The following is a 24,572-nucleotide window of genomic DNA, read 5'->3' as shown; positions in this document are numbered from 1 at the left end:
ATTAAAGTTAGCTGAATTAGGTGCTTTTAGGAGCTATTAGTGGAATAGATATATCCTACCTTGAAATGTTGAACAATTTTCATTCTTTTGTCGTTTACAAAGTATTACTCAGTGATTAACTGGAAAATTTGAATAGTATTCTGAAATTTGGATTATAAATCAGGGCAATTATAAATTGACATTAAAGGAGAAGTAGAGACACCAGAAATTCTAAGGTGAATGGAAAGATTTTAATAAGATGTTTTTTTTTGTTTGTTTGGTTTTTGGACAACACCCAGTAGTGCTGAGGATTTCTAGCTCTGCTCTCTGGGATGACTCCTGGTTAGCTAGGGGAGCTGTATGGGATGCCCAGGTTTGTAGAGTGCAAGGCAAGTGCCCTACTCCTGTACTATTATTGGTCTAGCATCAAGAATAATTTTTAATAGCTAACTGATGTGTGAGGTCTTATGAATTAATTGTATTAATGGCATTTGAACTCTTCAAGGCACTCTTGGAAAGAACAGGCTACACACTTGATGTCACTACTGGACAGAGGAAGTATGGGGGACCGCCTCCAGATTCCGTTTATTCAGGTCAGCAGCCTTCTGTTGGCACTGAGGTAAAGAAACTAAAAACTTGAACCTTTTGTAATAAATGCACAGTTAACTGGTATCCTAAAGAAACTCCATGGTTTTACTTGATATTTAATTTGCAGATATTTGTGGGAAAGATCCCAAGAGATCTATTTGAGGATGAACTTGTTCCACTATTTGAGAAAGCTGGACCTATATGGGATCTTCGTCTAATGATGGATCCACTCACTGGTCTCAATAGAGGTTATGCGTTCGTCACTTTTTGTACAAAAGAAGCAGCTCAGGAGGCTGTTAAGTTGGTAAGTTCTTTTACCTTCAGTCTTCACATTTATCTTTAAAGGAGGGGTTTTTCTTGTATCTAACAAAGAATCTACCATGTTATTTGAAGTGCTGATTAGACACTGCCTCACAGTCTCTGCAATAATTTTGCATACCTTGTTGATAGCTTTGAATACATAGTATGTATAAGGTAGCAGATATTTAGTTGTTCATTGAAACATCTGCTCATTGTATCTGCATTAAAACATTGGAATGTTAAATTTAAAAAAGGATTTATTATAGAACTTTTCAATGTTACTGTTTCTGGCCACAGCTGGGCCATCCCTTTAAAAAATATTTCAACAATGTTTCATAAAGTTGTATTGGTAAATTACTTGCTAATGAAGTTTTGTGATGAGTGGCAATATTTGATTTAAAAGTAACATGTTAGATATAAGAAGGAAGACTATTATCTTCCAAAATTCATTTAAAATTTCAAGCAGGTTTTATTAAGTTTTGTGATTCTTGTGATTTGTAAATTTTTTTGTTGAAGACACTTAAGGTTATTTTCAGTTTAAGGGATGTACCAAGGGGCAGGAGCGGGTCTTGGATGCAGACGACCTGGGTTTGATCCCTGGCATTCCAAATGATCCCTTGAGAACTGCTAGGAGTAATTCCTGAGTGCAGAGCCAGGAGTAACCCCTAAGCATCACCAGGTGTGACCCAAAAAGCCATAAAAGGGGAATAAAGTGTACCAAAAGGTTTCTGTGGGGAGGAAGGACTTCTGTAAATGGTTCATTATGACTTGTTAAAATTTGCCTTATTTGGCTTATATACTTTATAGTGAATTCTAAGTAAACAGAAAGTCTGATTCCTATATTTTGTTTTTTCTTACCTGACCAGTATTAGTTGCATTAAAGGCAAACTTAAAGGATAAACAGAAAGCAAGAATATTTTGGGTTTTTGGGGAGGGAGAAAGGGGCCCACACCCAGCAGTGCTTGGAGCTTACTCACGGCTCTGCCCTCAGGCATCTCTGATGGTGGGGTTCAGAAGACCTTCATAAGGAGTATTGAGGATAGAACCTGGGCTTGCTGAATACAAGGCAAGCGCCCTACCCATTGTACTATAGCTTTGACCAAATATACTTTTGAATATTTAGACATTTTTTTGTCTTTTTGGGTCACACCTGGCAATTCTTGGGTTACTCCTGGCTCTGCATTCTGGAATTACTCCTGGTGGTACTCAGGGGATCCTATGGGGTGCCAGAGATTGAACCCAGCTTGGCCACATGCAAGGCAAATGTCCTACCCATTGTACTGTTGTTTGGCCCCCAAGAATATTCTTCTTGCTTTAATTTGTTCATTGATGGGTGTGATTGTATATAGCAGATAAGTTTTACTTGGAAGACTATCACTGTCACTCATTCCGTTGCTCATTGATTTGGTCGAGTGGGCACAGTAACGTTTCCATCGTGAGACTTGTTACTGTTTTTGGCATATCAAATATGCCACGGGTAGCTTGCCAGGCTCTGCCATGCGGGCATAGACATCTTTTTTCTTCCCCATTTTGGGTTTTTTGGATCACACATGCTGATGTTCAGGGGTTACTTCTGGCTCTGCACTCAGGAAGTACTCATGACAGTGATTGGGTTACTTTATGGGATGCAAGAGATTTAACCAGGTGGGCAGTGTTCACAGCAAGTGCCCTCCCTGCTGTACTATCTCCAGTCCATTATAGGCATGTTCTAAAACATTTCAAGAGCTCAGGTATGATGGCATTTTCCCCTCCCAAGAATGCTTCCTCTTTTAAGGGCATGGTTCACTATATGGTAACCTTGTTATAAATTGTTTTGGGAGCAATACCCTGCAGTGCTCTGAGTTTATTCCTGGCTCTCTGCTCAGAAATACTCCTGGAAGTGTTCAGGAGATCCATGTTTTGTGCTGGGATTGGTTTGTGCAAGGCAAGCACCTCAACTACTTTATAATCTCTGGAGACCAAACTCAGTATTTTTTGTTTGTTTAGTTAATTTCTGGTGGAGGTCAATTTTTGGTGCTCAGAGCTTATTCTTTGCTAAGGAATCCCCCTTGATTTCTGGGGTTCTGGGGATCCAAGGGGTGCCAGGGATTGAACCTGAGTTGGCTGTGTGCAAGGCACGTTCCCTTGCCTATCTGTACTATCACTCTAGCCCCCTAGAGCTGTCAAAATTAAATTTCAGTAACTTAGGTATAATTCTAAAAGATTTTTAAAATTTTGTTTTATTACACCTGATGTCAGGTTATTCACAATTCTGCTGGGGGAGATTGCATGCAGTGTTGTGAATTAAACCACAGTCTCTTGCAAGCAAAGCATAACTTGGTTTGATCTACTATCTCTGGTTTCTAGTTCTGTTATAATTAAAGACCTCTTAGAGTTTTTGGAAGATACTTTATTGAGTTTAGTCAAGAAATTGTCATTAGGGGCTGGAGTGATAGCACAGTGGGTAGGGCGTTTGCCTTGCACGTGGCCGACTCAGGTTCGATTCCCAGCATCCCACATGGTCCCTCGAGCACCGTGAGGAGTAATTCCTGAGTTCAGAGTCAGGAGTAACCCCTGAGCATTGCTGGGTGTGACCCAAAAAGCAAAAAAAAAAAGGAAAAAGAAATTGACAGTAAATTTTAATGTTGAAAGTGGAATAAATGAGAAAAATATTTGAAGCATTTTACTATAAATTGCTAGTACAAAGTTTAGTAATGTCAAACTTATAAGTTTTAAATAGTTTTAATTTTAGCTAAGTAATAACTAGTGTATTAACTTTTTCCCCTTTGTGTTTTGGGCAATAACTCTACATGATCAGGTGCTACTCCTGGCTTGTAGATTGGGAATTGCTCCTGGAACAATGTGGTGCTGGGGATTGAACCTGGGCCATTACATTGCAAAGCATGTGCTCCAGTCCTTTGAGCTATTTCTCAAGTCCATTGTTTTTTTTTTTTTTTTCTTTTTTTTTTGCCTTTTGGGTTACACCTGGCTTTGCACTCAATTCTTGGCGGTGCTCAGGGGACCATATGGGATGATGCTGGGAATCAAACCCGGGTCGGCTGTGTGCAAGGCAAACGCCCTACCCCCTGAGCTATCGCTCCAGCCCCTTCAAGTCCATTGTATTCTTTTAAAAAGGAATTGCAGGCTATTTAATTCTTGTGTGTGTGTTTGTGTGGGTGGGCATGGGTAGAGGGGGGTAATGGGGAAAGTGGTGGTGGTGGTTCCTGGCCTAGGGTTTAGGTGCCTCCTCTCCAAGCTATGCTCACACTCATATATGCTACAGATTTAACCATGGTTGACAGAATTCAAGGCAAGCCCTAACTCCCTGTATTACCTCTTCAGCTCTGATGCTTAGTTTTTGCTGCTAAAGTAAAAAGACTATCAGGTATTTGCGTCAGTGATAACGGCTCATGCCTTGTATGTGTGAGGTCCCTGGGTTCTAGCCCTGATATTACCAAACCAAACCAAACCAAACCAAACAAAAAGCCCCCAAATATGCTAATTGTGGTAGGTTCTCAATTAAATTCTCGGTGCTATTTTTGGTAGCCTTAAGGTAAGATGAAAGATGGTTTATAACCCAGTTGTAATCTGATTTGAATGCCACTTTATACACAAGAATTATTTTAATGTGGGCCTTTCCTTGGCTTATAGATACATGCTATAACTCAAAACTGTGTTGCAGTAGCCTTACACTGTAGTCTTATTTCATTTGTTTTTTTGCTTAAGAGTGTCCCCTGGTGGTGCTTACTTATGGACCTTGTATGGTGCCAGGGATTGAATTGGGGTCAGCGGGATACAAATTAAAGGATACAGGTGTTTTAGCACCTGTACTGTTACTGGCTCTTAGCATATATAGTCTTAACAATATTTTAAAAATCTTTTTTTTTTTTTGTAATTACATGCAATGCAGGATCTTGTGTAGATAGCTAAACTTTTTGTAGGTTTGGAACTCTAATCATAAACTTTAAGTATTTTGGTGGGTGGGGTTAAATATATTTTAAGTTTTTTTTTTTTTTAGGTTCTTATGACATTTTATTTCTTTTTTTTATTTTATTAATATTTTAAGTTCTTCATGCAGTCTTCCCTCTTGAAGAATTAAGAGGACTTACATCTCATTGCTTTTTTTTTTTTTTTTTTTTTGCTTTTTGGGTCACATCCAGCGATGCTCAGGGGTTACTCCTGGCTTTGCACTCAGGAATTACTCCTGGCGGTGCTTGGGGAACCATATGGGATGCCGGGGATCGAACCCGGGTCGGCCGCGTGCAAGGCAAACGCCCTACCCGCTGTGCTATCGCTCCGGCCCCCTCATTGCTTTTTAAAGAGATAATCTTTGTGGAAGTGGTGCATTATATATTGGGATGAATTGGGCATGCTTTTTATTTCTTTTTGTGTTGGGGGTCGAACCCAGGACCTCACAGACAAAAAGGCAACTGAGCTGTATCTCAGGCCTATACACTTTCGGTGGGTGGAAGGTGTGTGGTTGTACTCAGATGTGGTCAGGTCTGATTCCTGGCAGTACTCTGGGGACCATATGTGTTCCAAGGATTATACTGGGGTCAGCAGTGTGCAAGGAATATGTCTTAATTCCTGTACTATTTCTTTGGTCCTCTTTGTTTTCTTATTTATACTTTTTGGTATTTGGGCCCTACCCAGTAATGCTCAGGAATTTCTCATGGCTCTGCACTCTGGAATCACTCCTAGCGGGGCCCAGGGACCTTAAAGAATGCTGGAGGTCAAACCCAGGTTGGCTGTAAGGCAAGTGCCTACTCACTGTATTTTTTCAATTTTTAAAGTTATTTTTTAAAGGATGGCTCCTCTTTATTTTTTAAAAAAGGTTGTTTTACTGTGAATTGGATAATGGTGACAATAGAATTGCCGATTTCTCTTCTGAGGATGAGACATGCTTTCGGTCATGCTAGGTGGTGCTCAGGTCTCCACTCCTGAGTATCTTTTCTGAGGGCTATTTCCTCTCATGCACAAGTAGTGCCAGGGATTAAACTGGAGCTGGCTTGCATGCAATGCAAGCACCTTGCCTTATATACTATTACCTCGAGAGTTGTCTTACTGTGACAGTTGACTGGGCATCAAGGGCATCCCCCAAATGTTTGGGGACCATGTAAGTCTGGGGCCAGAGATACAGGTAGTACAGTGGTAGGATACTAGCTTTGCACATGGCCTAATCAGGTTTGATCTTTGATTCCCAGTATGGTTTCCTGAGCACCACCAGGAATGAGCCTTGAGTATAGAGCCAGGAGTAAGCCCTGGGTGTGGCTGCCCTCCCCCAACAAAATCTGGGGTTTCCACATATAAAGCAATACCTTTGAGCCATCTTCCTGGCTGTATACTAGTAGGATGAGGAATGAATGAAACATTTTAAAGAAATGATTCAAGTAGACTTGGGTGCTATTTGCTACTTGTATTTGTGAAAGTGAGTACTCTTGTAAAGAAACTTTTCTTTTTCCTTTTTGTGAGTACTCTTGTAAAGGAACTTTTCTTTTTCCTTTTTCCTTTTCCCTTTGTCCTTTCCTTTTGGGCCACACCTGGTGTTGCTCAGTACTACTGGCTCTGTGTTAGGGACTATTCCTGAGGGGGTCAGGGGGCCATTTTGGGAATCAAAGATCAAACCTGGTTAGGAGATTGACCTTCCTCAGCCACATATAAGGAAAGGACATGTCCTCCTGTACTATTTGTCTGACTCAACTTTTTTTTTTTTCTTTTGGGTCACACCGGTGATTCACAAGGGTTACTCCTGACTCATGCACTCAGGAATTACTCCTGGCAATGCTCAGGGTGCTGGGAATTGAACCCAGGTCGGCTGAGTGCAAGGCAAAGGCCCTACCAGCTGTGCTATTGCTCTAGCCCTTGGCTCACTTTCTTAAAAAAGTACTCAAGTGACTTGCTTGGAAAACTTTTTCTCATTGAATCATATGTGAGCCTACTTGAATTAATTGCTATCAGAGGTGAATATTTGTTTTGGGAACACACCTGCTGTGCTCAGTGCTTATTTCTGGCTGTTCAGGGATCACTTCTGATTGACTCTGGGACTACATCTGGTGCTGGGGATAGAACTGGGATCAGCTGCATACAACGCAAGTGCCTTAACTGTTGTGCTAGCACTCTGCCACAGTTAAATAAGAAAACTGAGTGCTTGATCTAGTTCAAATTTGAAAGAACTTTTGCATTATTATTATTTTAGGTTTTGGGCTACACTTGGAATGCTCTGGGGTTACTCCTGGCTCTTTGTCCAGGAATTAACTCCTGGCGATGTTTGGTTGTATGTATAGGATGCCAGTAATCAAACCCATAGGTCGGCTGCATGCACGGCAAATGCCCTACCTGCTGTGCAGTTATCTCCAGCCCATGCATTATTTTATTTAATTAATTTTTTTGCTTTTTGGGTCACACCCGGTGAACCACAGGGGTTCCTCCTGGTTCATGCACTCAGGAATTACTCCTGGCTGTGCTCGCGGGACCTTATGGGATGCTGGGAATTGAACCCAGTTGGCCTTGTGCAAGGCAAACGCCCTACCCACCGTACTATTGCTCCAGCCCCACCATGCATTATTTTAAAGACAAAAGGAAGTAAAACTTTGCTTTCCTGTGCTTGAACAGTATTAACATTTGTCTTGACTACAGATAAACCACACATATTTGAACCTGTACTTTGATACAATTGAACAAAGATTTTCCTCTTTAGCTTAATATAAGTTTTAAATTTTAATCTGAACTTTACGTAAAAGTTGGGGTTAACTAATATTAATAGCTGTAAGAGGCATGAAATTATAGAAACAACACAAACTTTCTTCAATTTTTGGTTTTTGAGCCACACCCACTCTTGGCTCTGTGCTCATGGATCACTCCTGGGTACTGAGGTCAAACCCTAATTGACCACATGCATGGCAAGCATCCTTATCTGCTGTGCTTGCTCTCTGGCCTTTTCAAGCTTCTTACATGACCCAGTTTCATTTAACTCTTGTATTTGGGGAAATTAATCCCTTAATGGTGACAATCTAGCTAGGGAAGCAAGATTAAACTTGTTAAACCACCACCTACTTTGTTTTTAGGGCATAAGAGCTTTGTTAGCACCTTTAAAATACTCCTCAACTTGAAGTTAAGTGGAATTATCTTCATTCTATACTATTACATAAATAGACTTGCCTGAGGCCATATAGCTTTAGCCCAATTTTGTTTAGCTTGATTGACTGTTGTTAACTAGATGTAATTTATGTGAGCACATGCTACTTACATTACTAGGTAACTTGAATCATTTATTTATTTATTTTTGCTTTTTGGGTCACACCCGGCGATGCACAGGGTTTATTCTTGGCTCATGCACTCAGGAATTAACTCCTAGTGGTGCTCAGGGGACCATATGGGATGCTGGGAATCAAACCTTGGTCAGCCGCGTGCAAGACAAATGCCCTACTTCTGTGCTATTGCTCCAGCCCCGAACTTAAGTCGTTTAAGTTAGGTGGTGGTTTTTATTTATTTTTATTTTTTTGTTTTGCTTTTTGGGTTACACCTGGCGATCACTCAGGAACTACTCCTGGCGGAGCTTAGGGGACCATATGGGATGCTGGGAATCGAACCCGGGTCGGCTGCGTGCAAGGCAAATGCCCTACCCGCTGTGCTCTCGCTCCAGCCCCAAATTAGGTGGTGGTTTTTAGATAGTGTTAAAAGTAGCTTGAACACTAAATCCTTTATCTTTTTTTAAAATACTGTTTGTTTTTGCATCTATCCACATTTTTGCCATTTTTATTGCTGCTGCCTGTTCTAAGGTATCTTATTTTATTTTTCATAGTTATTCACAATAATTGATTACATTATTCAATATTTCAGCACTAGTCCTACCACTATTACACCTTCCCATAACCATTATTTCGAATTTTACCACCACCACTTAAGCCTTCCCCACGGGCAGATGCTAGATAATATATTTTGTATTGTTTGTATTGATGTTATGAGATGTCATGGCCCTTGCTCCTAGAATTTTAAAATTTTGAATAAATGGGGTCCAGAGACATCTCTGCAGCTAGCTGCTCTGAGATTCATTTGTAAATGGCATCTGAGGCAGTTCCTGGTTGTAACAGCCAGAATCCTGAAGGGAAGGATCGCTGGTCCCGCTCCTTCGTACTTGGGTTTTTCATTGGGTTCTGGAGGTTTGCGGCCTCTGGGATTCTTATGGGGCAGGTGGAGGGACAATGCCTTCACCTACCTGAGGTGCCCTGGTGAAATGGGCCCGGTGCAAGGTTCTAAGTTATCTTTAGAAGAATCTTTTAACTAGTCTCACTACTTTTTTGTTGTAAACACAGTTGTAAACACTCCGCAGCATAGTTGAGATCTCAGAATTCCCGTGCTGAAAAAGACTTCTAAACAAAGCCCTATCCATATATAAAAAACTGCTTACTTCTCCATCACCCTTTTGTCAGTTCTTTGCATATACTAAACTATGACCTCTTTTGCTTCTTCTGTTACTTTGCTTCTTCACTTTATTTTGGGAGGTCAAACTTGGCTATGCTCAGGGCTAGCTCTGTATTCCAGGATTGCTGTGGAAGTGTCTGTGGGACCATATATAGTGCTAAGGATTAAATCCACGTTGACCACAAGCAAACCAAGTGTATTTACCCACTATACTATCTCTTGGGCACAGCCCTTCTTTCCTTCATTTTTTTTTTAACTATTTATTTTTCTTTTGGGGTCACACCCAGCGATGCTCAGGGATTACTCCTGACTTTGCACTCAGGAAATACTCCTGGCAGTGTTGGGGGACCATATGGGATGCTGGGGATCATACCCGGGTCGGCTGCGTGCAAGACAAACACCCTACCCACTGTACTATCGCTCCGGCCCCCTTCTTTTCTGACTGAGAAATTTACTCATACCATTTCCCCCACGATATATATGTATACGTACATTTTCCTTTTTGGGTCACACTCGGCGATGCACAGGGGTTGCTCCAGACTTTGCTCTCAGGAATTACTCCTGGCAGTGCTCAGGGGACCATATGGGATGCTGGGATTTGAACCCGGGTCAGCCGCTTGCAAGGCAAGCCCCCTACTTGCTGTGCTATTGCTGTAGCCCCCACAATAGTATCTTGGACATGACACTTGATAATATATTATCTTGATTGTGAACATAATAAAATACATTGCTTAAATGCGCTTGAAATAACTCAATTTAGTTTTTTTTTTACACCCAAAAACATCTATTTGGCTTTTGGGCTACACTACTGTCTAGTGGTAGACAGGCTACTCCCATCTCTGCTCTCAGGAGTTATTCCTGGCAGTGCATGGGGTTTATTTATTTATTTATTTTTTTGCTTTTTGGGTCACACCTGGCGATGCACAGGGGTTACTCCTGGCTCTGCACTCAGGAATTACCCCTGGCCGTCCTCAGGGGACCATATGGGATGCTGGGATTTGAACCCGGGTCGGGGTCGGCCTCCTGCTAGGCAAACGCCCCACCCGCTGTGCTATCGTTCCAGCCCCGCATGGGGTTTATTTTGATACCAGGAGTTGAACCCAGTCTTCTTGCTTGCTGAGCAGTAGCTCAGCCCCATGAGCTCTTCCTTCTGGCCACTCATATGTGATTTTATTTTGGGGCCATACCTGGCAGTTTCCTGGGGAATTCCTTCCTGGTACTGAAACTGGACCTCCCTGAGTCTCCTGCATTTAAGTTCTTAGCTCTTTGAGATATGTCTGTTCCTTTAAATGATTTCTTGATTTGGTAAATTGCTTATTTCTGCTATGAGAATATAATCTTTTCCTTTCCTGTATCCTCAGTGTTAAAAACAATACTCACTTCATAATGGTTACTGTATAAATTAACCAGACTTGACTTATCATGCCATCAAATCCGTTATGTATGACAATTTATGGACTGTTTTGGTGTTTATAGGATTTCTAGTTTACATGGGGAGTTCCGTTAACTATCTTCAGTCAAAAGGATTAAATAGATTAATTTTGGGTGATAGCTCTCTTGCTTGTGAGGTACTTGGAAGTATATATAGTATTTGGTTTTGTCAGAAAGACTAAGAGGAAAGACAATCGAGTGTAGTATTTGTGTTTTGTGCTATTTAGAATTGTAGTCCCAGGGCTGCTGGTGTTGAAAACAAGTCATCCTTGTTTGCTAGGATTTTTGCATTACTTGAACATTAATAATTATGATTTTAATATTGGTTATTTTATACACCAAAGCTACGTATAAAATCATTTTAGCCACATCATTTTGATGAATACAGTGGTCAAATGGTCCATAAAATACTGTAGCAGCAATTTAGCAAATATTTATTTTGTGTGTTTAACAAGAAAACTTAATCTGGGCATACAAGATAATTTGATCCAGTTCTTGACATTAGAGTTTGTAGGACATGAGAGGTTAGCTGCTGTAAATGATGTAAATAACTCAGAGGGTGATTGTGGGATGAAGGAATAGATTGCTTTTTTGTTGTTTGCTTTTGGTCCACACACAGCAGTACCTAGGGCTTCCTCCTGGCTCTGTGTCATGCGATCACTCCTAGTGTGCTCAGGGGACTGTATGTGGTGCTGGGGATCAAATCCTGGTCAGTTGTGTACAAGGCCAGGGCCTTACTTGCTATACTATCACTCCAGCCCTGAACAGATTATCTTGGATTGGGGTTATTAGAGAAAACTCATAATTAGAGCAGAAGGAAACATAATTTAATTGAAGTGGTGTTCTGGAAAAGTAGTAGATAAAAACCTTAATTGTGGAAAATCAATAGCAGAATGTAGTCACTGATTGCTAGGCTAAGTTGCATGGGGCCATTAAAGGTGTTTTGTTTTGACCTGGGGATCAAACCCAACTCTTAGGCATGCAAAACATGTACTTTACCACTGAACAAAGAATCTTCCTGCCTGTCTGCTTCTGGAATTTTGATCCTTAGAGTGGATAGCATAATATAAATGGAGTAAAGAAAGATGTGTGAAGAGAATAAAGGCCTCCAAAGGGTGACAGCAATAAAGAGGTTAAAGATTTTGAAGTATGAAATAATAGTGATGTGTTATATTCTGTTCAGTTTTTATCTATCACTTCGATGAGTGTATAATTATTGGACAGTCTTTGAGTGTATAATTGTTGGACAGTAGTGTTTTGGTGAATTTGTATGCAGTACCTGAAGTGATAAGACCAGGATCTGAAAAGATTTTAATTACCTCTAGTTCACACCACTAGCAAGATGAAATCGAGTGAAGGGAAATAAAGGGGACATTTGAGAGTTAGTGTGACTTGATTATTGTTAAGAGTTAGAACTGAACAACCACTCTGGATTCAATTTCAGATTATAGTACAGTGGATAGGGCACTTACTTCCCTTACACATGGCTAACTTGGTTCAATCCTTAGCACCCAATATGGTCTCACCATTAGTGCACCCTGAGCATCCAAAAGTAAGCAAAATAAGTATTCAGGGCTTACTCCTGGTGGTGCCCAGGGTACTTTCCTAGGATGCTGGGGGGATTGAACTGGTTTGCCATGTGCAAGGCAGGCAGACACCCTGCTCTCTGTGCTGTCTCTAGCTCCTCAGCACAATTTTTATAATGCCTCCCTGTCAAGATACTTAAACAGCTGGATTGCAAAACTTAATCTTGAATTTAAGGTTCAGTAGTATTAGAAATATATTAGAGTAAGAAAAAAATATTAGAAAAGTTAAACAATTCAAATATACATGTAAAAGTCATGCTTATGTGTGGGGATCATATACTTATACCAAGATAAGACATTGTTTCTAGAAATGTCTTTTTGAACAAACAGTATCTCATCTTTTGCTTTGTTTGGATAATAAAGCCAGAAGATCTCCTTTGCTGCTGTAATGACTTAATTTCATTGGCAAATCAGTATACTCTACGGATTAGCTATTTTTTTTTAATCTTTTTTAATATTAAGAATTGTGGATGAGGGGCTGCATCGATAGTACAGTGGGTGGGGCTTTTGCCTTGCACGTGGCACACCTGTGTTCAATTTCTGGCATCCCATCTACCCTTCCTGCTTTGATTTACTGTAGCAGGGCCAGTGATTAGAAGGTTTGGGAAGGAAGAAACTTTCCATCTCTAGATAATGAAATAGTCCAGGGGCTAATCCTGGTAGGATCATGGGGAGGTCACTTCTAGAGGTACTGGGAGAGGACCCAGGATAGAACCCTAGAGCTGTGTGCAAATGTGCTCCAGTCTTTTGAGCTATCTGCTAGCACTAGCTATATTTTCTTTGGGGTGGGTTGAAGAGGGTATTTGTGCCACACTTGACTGTGCTCAGGACTTATTCTTGACTTCTCCCTCCCTTCTCTCTGGGCTAAAACTCCTGGTTTCGCACTAAGTCATCATCCTTAGCAGTCCTGATCATACAGTGTGCCAAAGACTACATGCAAAGCAAACAACTTACCCATTGTACTATTTCTCCAGTTCTATATTTTCTTAGAGTAAATACCTCTACCATTAGAACATTTAAAAAACACAATTTCAAAAAAGGGAAAAATACACTAATTTTTTTGTCATCTTGAAAATAGCTTAGATTTCTGCTTGTGTATCCTTCCATTCAGGGAATTTTTTTCAGTAGTCAAAAAATTGGGCTGGAGATGTAGTTCAGTTGTACAGAATTTGCCTCTAGTATATTAGAGACCTGAGTTCTGTCCCTGGCACTGAAAATAAAAGGCTACACACAGTGATGCTTGGATTACTCGTGGTGGACTTGGGAAACCATATGGGATGCCAGGGATTTAACCTGGGTGGGCATGACAGGTGCCTTACTCATTGTATTATTTCTCTGCCCTCCCCTCCTTTTTAATTTATGATGCTTTTAAGTATATTATATAATTTACTTGTTCCAGGTAAAAATTTGTAGTTTTTGAACTTAAACAAGTAATATTTGTCATTTTGGCATACTGAGTTTGATTCTACGCTATTTCATTTTTATGAGACTTGCTTATTTTAAGATTAAATTTACTGTAATATTTGTTTGCTGGATGGCTTGTCTTTTGGGACCATGTATTGTGGGTGATTGAACTCAGGTTTCCCAATGGAAAGCATTCACTTCAACCAGTGGAGCTATCTTACTGGTCCAATTTTACTGTACCTTTACGGTTGTTCCCATAGTCTTTTTCCAGCTTAGCTGTGGGTTTGTTGAAAATGGAGTAAAAGTCAGGTTCAGAATAACGAAGTTTTCTGCTTATGGCAGTTCTGGATTCATGTGCTCTCTTTTCATTTTCTCCTCTTCTCCCTCTCTATCTTCTCTTTTTGGGGGAGTGCAAAGCAAATGCTTTACCACTATGCTGCACCCCCAGTCTTGAAGTTGAATATTCCTTACTGTGACTTTTTATTTTGAGGCCACACATTCTGGAGCTCAAGAGTTTTGAAGTCACTTCTGGAAGTGAATGGAGAACTGGTATGAACCCTGACCTCTTCCATGCGAAGCGTGCACAAGGGTTCTGAATTACTTCTCCAGTTCTATTAGCACTTTTTAGAAAAGGGAAGGAGTGATGGAAGAACCATTTTAGGTGCTGGGTAACCAAAAAGGCAGTAAACTTAATGATACTTTTATCAGTTTCCCTTGCTTCAGGAAATTTGCTTAGCAGAATGAGTTAAAGATAGACATTAAGGTATTGGTGGAATAAATGGAAAAATTTAATTTTTGGTTTTGGGGCTACACGTTGTTGTGTTCAGTGCTTTCTTGCGGCTCTCCCAAAGGATCACCCCTGGCAGTCAGTCCCCCCCTGGCTGGGAGACCATATAAGATGCTGGGATGATTGAACTGGAGTCGACCATGTGCAAGGCACCTAAAATCATTTTGTATTTTGTATTAGCAGGTGGATTTTTTTTTTTTTTTTAGTTTAAGCAGCTGGGAAACCTGTTTCCAAATCCTTCCTAAACTTCAATGATTTGACACCGTTTTGCATTAACTTAATAAATTAGTGTGTATTGTCATTGCACTTAATGTTTCAGATTATATAAAGCTTTAGCTTTAAAGCATAAAAACACTTCAAAGGATAAAATAATTGATAAGCTTAGCGTTGGATTTTATTGGTTTTATTTTGTATCAGATTTGATTTTCTATAATAAACACTTATAGGATGTTATAAATGTTTTTAAAGTGATACACTCTTTCTCCTTTCAGTATAATAATCATGAAATTCGTTCTGGAAAACACATTGGTGTCTGCATCTCGGTTGCCAACAATAGGCTTTTTGTGGGCTCTATTCCTAAGAGTAAAACCAAGGAACAGATTCTTGAAGAATTTAGCAAAGTAACAGGTAAGTCAAATTAATTTGGAAGGACATCCTACTTTTAACAGGGAAAGTAATTGCTTTACCTCAATTTGGCAACCATGTTTATTAAGGGCCTCCAAACAGTTTTCAAGAGGCCTAAAGGCCCCTTCTGGTGATTGTCAGTCAGTGGGCCCCAAAAGATGTGTTCCAGTGGTGGGGACCACACATATCCAGCAGTGTGTTTAGTTGATCCATGAAGTATAATCTGTAGAATGGGATCGAATCAGTCTGTCACATTCAAGTTGTGCCTGAAGCCTCGTGCAATTTCTAGCCCTCGAGCATAGTTTATGAATACTAGATTTATTTGCTCAGTTATTTTCTTATTAGTCTCATATCTCAGGTAACTATTTTCAAATAAGGGAAATAAGAATAGTTTTGGGAAATAACTTGGTAATCTTAGGCAGTGAAGAATAAGACTAGGATTTGAAATCAGTCTGCAGAATAAATAATGAGCATTTTCTGTTTTAGAAGATTGTACTGCTTTGTGTTTTTAGGTGCTGTTTGACAAATCTCAATAGGATTGATGTATAATGATTTGATTTTTCCAAACTAGAGTAATCATCATGCTGCAAGCAGAGATTATACATTATTAATGGGGTGCATTTTCTTTGAACTATAAACCATTTTTGTTTCCAGAGTGACAGGTTGCTTTTATTTAAAAAAATTTTTTTCTGCCTTGAATGTTAAACTATATAAGCCTTAGGATCATTTCAAAGTTTTACTTACCACTAATACATTGTGTTTGAAATAAAGCTATTGATGAGTCCAGAATATTTACTTGTTTCGTATAAAAAATGTCTAACCATGTCTAACTTACACTACCGTTTCCCTTGAACAGTTAGGAGTTTTTATGCCCATTTTTCTTTTTTTAAATGGAAGGAGAATAGTCCAGAAAAGATGCATTTAAAAAAGTTAGCATTTACCTTGCTTCATATGAAAAAAGCCTTAACTGTGTCTGACTTATACTACAATTTCCCTTGAACAGTTAGGAATTTTTATGCCCATTTGTCATTTTTAAAATGAAAGGAGAATAGGTCTAAGAATAGGTCTCAGTATAACCTTTCATGTTTTGAAAGGTGGGGGTTGTAGCTCAGCAGTAGAGTGCATGGAAAGCATGGTGTGCATGTGTGAGGGACCTGGGTTTGATTCCTGGTGCCAGAAACGAGCACTGAGTAACATCCCCTTGTGGGGTGTGTCTATACTAAGAATACTGGAAAGTGTGAGTTAGGTAAATTATGTGAACCAGCTTTTTTGTGAACATCCCCCAAAAGAAGTTTTTTCCATTTTGATACTCATGTAAGTATTTTAGAAGCGTCACTTTATGTAGTTGTTTTTACTTGTTATTTTATCTAATTTTTCTTGAATGGTTGCTTACTTTTAGAGGGTCTTACAGACGTCATTTTATACCACCAACCTGATGACAAGAAAAAAAACAGAGGTTTTTGTTTCCTTGAATATGAAGATCACAAAACAGCTGCCCAGGCAAGGCGTAGATTAATGAGTGGTAAAGTCAAGGTCTGGGGAAATGTTGGAACTGTTGAATGGGCTGATCCTATAGAAGATCCTGATCCTGAGGTTATGGCAAAGGTAATGCTAGTCAAGTTAAGTTTTTTTGAGGGATTGGTGGGAGAATGCTAAAAGAAAGGCTTTAGTGAGAGAAAGAACTTAGATGAAATATGTGCTCTTACAAATTTTGAAATTATTTATAAGCCTTTAAGCTATATTAAGGGCACATAACAAATGTACAGAAACTGCCTTAGAAATGTATTCATGGACACTCACCTGTAATTATACAGATTTCATGCTCATCATAAACTTTAATTAGCCTGCATGTCATGATGAAGGGTGCACGCGTGTGTGTACTTTTTTGGTGGTGCTGGGGATTGAACTCAGGGCTACACACTTCAGAGAAGCACTCTTGAGCCACATCTCCGGCCCACTCCTCTTTTTGAGTGGATTCTAAGAGCAATTTGCTTTGATATTTTGTTAATGGTGCTGTTAGCTTGCATGATTTTTGTGTTTAAAAGTCCTACTCCTAAAAATAGCGAACTGTACTGGCTTTAGCAGAGCTGCTGCAGTTACAGGGTTTAGCTATTATTAGGCATTCTGTTTCTGCAGTTGGTTGAGACATCCTTTGAGAACAAACATCTCTTGAGTCAACACTTTACTTACTAGGACAGTTAGCAGTTATTTTGTCTTTTTAAGGCTCCTTAATGGCTATAGGCTAGCAAATAAGAGATGAATTAAAACCAAGAGAGGACTGGAATGCAAATCTGTTAATAATACTAAAAGATACGTTTTGTTTGTCTTTGTGGTTTGGGGGAGGAGGGTTGGGCCACACTTGGTTTACTCCTGGCTCTACCACTCCTCGATCTATGCTCAGATGTCACTTTTGACAGCATTTCGGTGCTCATATGTAGTATAATTGAATTGGGGTGAGCTGTATGCAGGGCAGATGCCTTATCTCCTATGTACTTTCTCTCCAACCTATGGATAAGCGGTCTTGATGACAGTGATTAAAGTATTTTTCTTCTGGCCTATTTAAACACTCATTGGTATAGCACTTTTAAGAAATTTGGATGTTATTTCAAGTATTTCAGGGGAGAAGTGGTAAACTGTATTAGTCAAAAGGTCAGATTTTGTAGTATTTTGTGGGCTTTTTAGGATTAAAAGGATTTATATTTTGATACATCACTGTATCACTATCATTGTCATCCCCTTGTGGTACCAGTAAGGTCTCCATTGTGAGACTTGTTACTGTTTTTGGTATATTTTGACATACTCCTTTTTAAGAGCTCAGAAGCAGAGGTCAGAGGAAATTACAGGGTTTAAGGTGCTTTGCCTTACATTTAACCTTATAGGCACCACAAATGGTCTCCCTGAGTACTTCCAGGAATGATGTGAGCACAGAGCCAGGAGTAAGTCCTGAGCCCCTGCCAGAGTGTGAACAGCAGAAAAACCAAGGGGGAAATATTTCAGAACGAGATCCTAAATAGTTTTGGGGCGGTGGGCAAGGGGTTTAGGCCACACTCAGTGACTACCTGCGTTAATGTATTTATGTTTTAATAATAATGTGTGAATGAGTACTATTGTATTAGATGTTTAGCAATTATGTTGGGAATCATTTAATTTATATTGTTAGGATTTACTCTGATTTTGATTGAGAAATAATTAATTTATTTGTTGGTTTTCGTCCATGTCAGCTATACTCAGGGTTTACTATTGGCTCTGCTGGCGGGCTCAGGGGACCATTTGGAGTGCTGGGGGTTATTGGACTTGGGTTGGCCTTGTGCAAGGCAATTACCCTACTTGCTACTATTACTCTGGCTCCATAATTCCTAATTAAAAAGCCCACAAATCATGTATTTTAAAGATAGCAGAAAATAAGTTATCATATACCATTGCTCACACAAATATCCCCCTTCATCATTTAATTTATGTGCATACATTTAACATTCGTTGTAATTAGTGAGCCTGTATTAATAGCTAAATTAAAGCCCATAGTTTACAGTATAATTTGTCCTTGGTGTTGTATAGCTGAGTTTGACAGGTATGATCTGTATCCACCAGCAAAGTTGACAAAACAGCTTAACTGCTCTAAGAATCCACCATGATCCACCTGTTTATCCCTCCCTCCTTTCTAACTGTTGGTAACTATTAATCTTTTTACTTTCTCCATAGTTTTGCCTATTCTCAAATGTCATATATTGGAATCATACAGTATGTAGCTTTTTAAGATTATCATCCTTTTTCTTAGTTATATGCATTTAAGGTTCCTCCATGGCTTTTCATGGCTTGAGAGTTCATATTTTTAGCACTGAATAATATTCCATCGTCTGGATGTACCACAGTTAATTTATCCATTCACCCTCCTGAAGGACATCTTGGTTGCTTCCAAATTTTGGCAATTATGAATAAAACTGCTATCAACATCCATATGTAGGTTTTTGTGTAGACATGTTTCCAACTGATTTGGGTAAATACCACAAAGAATGTTACAACTAGATCGTTGATTAAGTGTGTCTAGTTTGTGAGATGTCTTCCAAACTGACTACTAATTTGCATTTCTGTCAGCATTATTACTGTTGCTCAAAATAGTCACACCTTTTTGGTGGTTTGTTTGATTTTGGCCATTCTTACAGGCATGTAGTGGTATCTTTGTTTTAGTTTGCTATTCTGTAGCCTTGTTATGCTTAATTGTCATATGTATTTCTGATTAAATATCTGTTCAGGTTTTTGCTTGTTAGCCTTATCAGTCATGCTCCATGGTATTTACCCAAATGAGCTGAAAATTTAGTCTTTATATTTCTGATACTCATCTAATTAGGATGTGACTAAAGTTAATTTTGTAGTAGGGTGAAGAAGTGATATCTTAGCCATAGCATGCATTGGGAATAATGGAGTTTGTGTGTGTTGTTCTCTTTAAATTTTAGGTAAAAGTGCTGTTTGTACGAAACCTTGCCAATACTGTAACAGAGGAGATTTTAGAAAAGGCTTTTAGTCAGTTTGGAAAACTGGAGCGAGTAAAGAAACTAAAAGATTATGCTTTCATTCATTTTGATGAGCGAGATGGTGCTGTCAAGGTAAATAGGCTGGGAAATAATGGGCAAAAATGTAGATAAATGTGTGTTAATTTTCCTAGAATCACCTAAAAATTGAAGGAACTCAAAGGTAATATAGTATACTTAAGCTAATCCTCGATCTTAGCAAATTTTATGCCTAGCTAGGCTAAGCAAAACAGTGATTATTAAAGAAAGGCTCTCTGAAATTTCTTTTTTGTTTTTGGGCAATACCTGGACAGGCTTAGGGGCTACACTTGACTTTGCTCCGGATGTTATATGGGATGTTGGAATGTGAAACCGGGTTTGTTGCCCAGGTGCAGCACAAACACCCTCTGTGGTGTATTATCACTCTGGTCCCAGGATCTGTAAAATCTGACCATTTCCTATTTTTGTTCTCATCCTTCCAATTTTAACTTATTTATTTTTTAACTTTAAAGGCTATGGAAGAAATGAATGGCAAAGATTTGGAGGGAGAAAATATTGAAATTGTTTTTGCTAAACCACCAGATCAGAAAAGGAAAGAAAGAAAAGCTCAGAGGCAAGCAGCAAAGAATCAAATGTAAGTAAAGTGTAAATTTGGGGCCTAAAGTGTTAGTATAGTATAGGATTATTAAGATGCTTGCCTTGCATGACAGCACTCTGGTTTGATCACTAGCACCTCATATGGTACCTCTGAGCACTATCTGTAGTGATCCCTGAGCCACAGACAGGAGTGATTCCCACCTCCCATTTTATTTTTTAAAAAAGAATTTTGGTTGGTTAACTAGTGAATAATTAGTAATGCTCAAAACTAAGCAATTGGTACTACCTTTCAAAGGTAATGAATTAAAAGCAGAGAGAAATAAGAAAGTTCAGTAATAGCAGATATTGATCCTACTTGTGAAGTTATAATTTGTAAAGGTTTTTAAGGCATAAATTACTAAATTTCTAAGTATGAATAACTTGCTTTGTACAAAGCAAGTGTTTTTTACTAATTCATTGTTCATTGCCATTCAGCACTTTTTTTGGTAGATATTGATTTGGGATATTCTTTATTTTTTACTTTTTTTTGTGGGGGGGGTTCACATCAGGTGATGCACAGGGGTTATTCCTGGCTCTGCACTCAGGAATTACTCCTAATGGTGCAAAAGGGATGATATGGGATGCTGGGAATCGAACCCGGGATGGCTGTGTGTAAGGCAAATGCCCTCCCTGCTATACTATCGCTTCAGCCCCTCAACATTTTATATACCATAAATAGGTTTTAAAAGATAAGAGTAGTTATAATGAGATAAGGAAATCATAGCATAATTTGAGAATAATTTTGAGGCCTAATTACAATATATTTAAAGTTTTGTTGTTTTTGGGCCCACACCCAGCAGTGCTTAGGTCTGACTCCTGGCTCTTCCTAATTAGGGATAACTCTGGGTGGCATTTGGGGAACCATATTGGGGTGTTAGGGATTGAACCTGGGTTGGCTGCTTACAAGGCAAGCACCCTATCTGCAGTACTCTCATTTGAACCCCTGTATTGAACAGTTTTAAAGAACATTTGTAAAAAGGATACCTGGTACACAGGGATAAATACTAACATTAACAATGAAATTAAGAGCTTTAACTATTTTGTTGACTACTTTTAAGAAGAAAGAGTGGTAATTGCTATCAGATGTAAGAATAATCAATGACTTTAAATGTGTATCTGGTCAGTTTCATATCCACTGCCCAGTGCAGGATACAGAAGAAGAGGGGAAAGCTTTTGGAATATAATCAGTCACATTCTAGTTTCTGTAATTGGCTATTCATTGAGGCAAGTTGAACCTTCAGTTTCTTGTTTTTATTTGTTTTTTGGGGGGGTCATATCCAGCGATGCTCAGGGGTTTACTCCTGGTGCTCTGCACTCAGGAATTACTCTTGGTGGTGCTCAGGGGAGCATATAGGACGCTGGGAATCGAACCCGGGTCGGCTGCGTGTAAGGCAAATGCCCTACCCGATGTGCTCTTGCTCTAGCCCCGAGTTTCTTGTTTTTAAAGGGAAAGAGTTTGCTTTATGATTTATAAAAAGTTTTTGGTTTGGTGGCCACATGTAGTGGTGCTCAGTGTGGTGCTCAGGAGACATGCAGTGTTGAGATTTAATCCTGGCCTCGTGCATGCTAACACATGCAATTTTACTCTTGAATCATCTGACTGGTCCAAAAGATCTTTGTTTTTTGGGCCACACCCAGTAATACTCAGGAGTTAGTCCTAGCTTGTGCCCTCAGAATTACTCGTGGTGTTGTAGGAGGTCAATACGGAATGCTGGGATGGAACTCAGGTTGGCACAAGCAAGGCAAGCACTCTTCCCACTGTATTTCTACTCTCCAACCCCGAGGGATCAGACTTAATGTGTCATCCACTTGCTCTTAATTAAAGAAATGTGGTTTGGTAGTGGTATAAAAGGAAAATGACCATGAATAACTAGGATTTGAAGGGTGAGGTCTCTATCTCAAACTGGTGTATCAGAGGTGAATTTCTCTTTTTTAATTTTATTTTTATTTCTATTTTTATTTTTTTTTGCTTTTTGGGTCACACCCAGCAATGCTCAGGGGTTACTCCTGGCTTTGCACTCAGGAATTACTCCTGGCGGTGCTTGGAGGACCATATGGGATGCCGGGGATTGAACCCGGGTTGGCCGCGTGCAAGGCAAATGCCCTACCCGCTGTGCTATCGCTCCGGCCCCAGAATTTCTCTTTAAATCAATTTATTTATTTATTTATTTATTTATTTATTTATTTATTTATTTATTTATTTATTTATTTGCTTTTTGGGTCATGCCCGGTGATGTACAGGGGTTACTCCTGGCTCTGCGCTCAGGAATTACTCCTGGCGGTGCTGGGGAGACCATATGGGATGCGGGGAATCAAACCTGGGTTGGCTGCCTGCAAGGCAAACCGCCCTACCCGCTGTGCTATTATCACTCCAGCCCCCAGAGTTGAACATTTTTCTTAGACGTTTCAGAAGACAACTGACTGGTATATTAATGTAATAGCTCATTACAAGCATGAGGTTATATTAGATAAATGATGGGAGAGATTAATAGAAATGGTCATAGTAAATGGTAGGAGTCGGTAGTTAAAGGAGAACAAGTTAAAAGGATAACTGCTTGTGATACTTGCACTTTAACTTCTGCCGTCTTTCATGGATCTTTTCTTTGTATTCATTTGCTTTGTGTTTGGTTTTTAGGCCACTCGTGTAGGTGCTTAGGAGTCAATCTTGGTGGTGCGTAGTTGATTGTATGCAAAGTTGGCCTGGGTTTCTTCTTTTTTATTTTAGCTACCAATCTTCTATAAAAGGAGAGAGTGCACAAAAACGTGTACAGTTTTTTGCTCTCTATTTAGGACGAGGTTAGGCCATACCTGGTTGTTGGCTCAGGAGCAACTCCTTATAGTCGTCAGGGAAGACTTCTAACAATTCTTCGGGGAATTAGATTTGATGTCAGGGAATTGAACCAGGGCTGGCTGCATGCAAATTGTCTTAACCACTGTACTATCTCTCTTGTATTATGGGGATTTGGGGGACTTTAATTGGTGTTGCTTAGGGGACCATATACATATTGTAGTGTGGGAATTGAACTGGGATTTACCATGTGTAAGGGAAGCAAGTTCCTTAGGCCCTATATATTTCCAGTACATGGATTTGTTTTGTTTCATTACTTGGGCCACACTTGGCAATGCTCAGGGCTTACTCTTCGATGCACTTTGGGATCACTCCTTGTGTAGCTCAGGGGACCATAGGTGTTGCTGGGGATTGAACTCAGGTTGGTTGTGTGCAAAGCCAGTGCAATACTTGCTGTACTGTACTATTGCTAATATTTCTCTGTTTCTGCACTATTAGCATTTTGTACTGGTGCAGTTTTATTTATAAGGACTGTCCTTTGCATTATAGATTTTTTTAGCAGCATCAATATACTCTTCCCACTATTAGATAATAGTACAGACCATAGGAAACAAAACTATTCCCCTGGTTGGGATTTAGTACCTTTTGAGAATGTCTAAAGTCAAACAGAAATCAAAGACTGCAAAAATATCTCCAAGGGCTTGTGGACAAACTTTGTATGTGTGAGCCCCTTGTTAAACACCTGGCACCACATTCCTCAAGCACCACTAGGAGTAACCACACTCAGAACTGAGCTGGGTTGTGTGTGTTCCCCAGAAAGCAAAAAGATGTAGGATGCTTGCCTTGCACGCAGCTGATCCTGGTTTAGTCCTTGGAACTCTCGTTATGTTTCTTCCACAGTAATAAGGTCTGGGCACTTCTGGGTTTATTTATAAAATAAAATAATTAGGTGGTTCAGCCCAACAGAACGGGCTAAAGATTTAGCAAGAGCTGGGTCCTTTTCAGTTTACTATAAAGCAGTATGCAAAATAGAATCAAGAGTAAATTAAGAAAAGAATCTTAAAATTTATTTCATGGGGGGCGGGGCGTGGTGGAGTTAGTACAGTATGTGGCTGACCTGGGTCTGATCTTGGTACCCTATATGATTCTCTGATTTCTCCCGGGAGTGATCTATGAATGCAGAGCCAGAAGTAGTAAACCCTGAATATTCCTGGGTGTGGTCCTAAAGCAAAAGTATATTCGCGCGGCGCGCGTGTGTGTGTGTGTGTAGGATGAAATTAAGATGGCATCCTTTTTTTTTTTTTGCTTTTTGGGTCACACCTGGCGATGCACAGGGGTTACTCCTGGCTCTGCACTCAGGAATTACCCCTGGCCGTGCTCAGGGGACCATATGGGATGCTGGGATTTGAACTCGGGTCGGCCGCGTGCAAGGCAAACGCCCTACCCGCTGTGCTATCTCTCCAGCCCCAAGATGGCATACTTTTTAATCTGTAGCACTGTAGCACTGTCATCCCATTGTTCATCGATTTGCTCAAGCAGGCACC

The 24,572-nt window shown here is 39.8% G+C and overlaps 1 protein-coding gene across 5 annotated transcripts in view; it reads left to right on the top strand.

Moving 5' to 3' along the window:
* The window catches only part of SYNCRIP (synaptotagmin binding cytoplasmic RNA interacting protein), a 39,801-nt gene that overhangs the window by 6,375 nt on the left and 8,854 nt on the right, over window positions 1–24,572 (top strand). For all 5 annotated transcript variants that reach the window (XM_055134751.1, XM_004605643.3, XM_055134750.1 and 2 more), the window contains 6 exons: window positions 485–598; window positions 695–871; window positions 14,967–15,102; window positions 16,499–16,704; window positions 19,551–19,700; window positions 20,117–20,238. In XM_055134751.1, coding sequence (XP_054990726.1) covers window positions 485–598; window positions 695–871; window positions 14,967–15,102; window positions 16,499–16,704; window positions 19,551–19,700; window positions 20,117–20,238 — 905 coding nt within the window. The remainder of the gene's footprint in view (window positions 1–484; window positions 599–694; window positions 872–14,966; window positions 15,103–16,498; window positions 16,705–19,550; window positions 19,701–20,116; window positions 20,239–24,572) is intronic.

Source organism: Sorex araneus, chromosome 4, assembly GCF_027595985.1.
Source record: "Sorex araneus isolate mSorAra2 chromosome 4, mSorAra2.pri, whole genome shotgun sequence".
Taxonomy (NCBI): domain Eukaryota; kingdom Metazoa; phylum Chordata; class Mammalia; order Eulipotyphla; family Soricidae; genus Sorex; species Sorex araneus.
The sequence above is the reverse complement of the archived record's forward strand: the minus strand, read 5'-3'. Positions and strand labels throughout refer to the sequence as shown.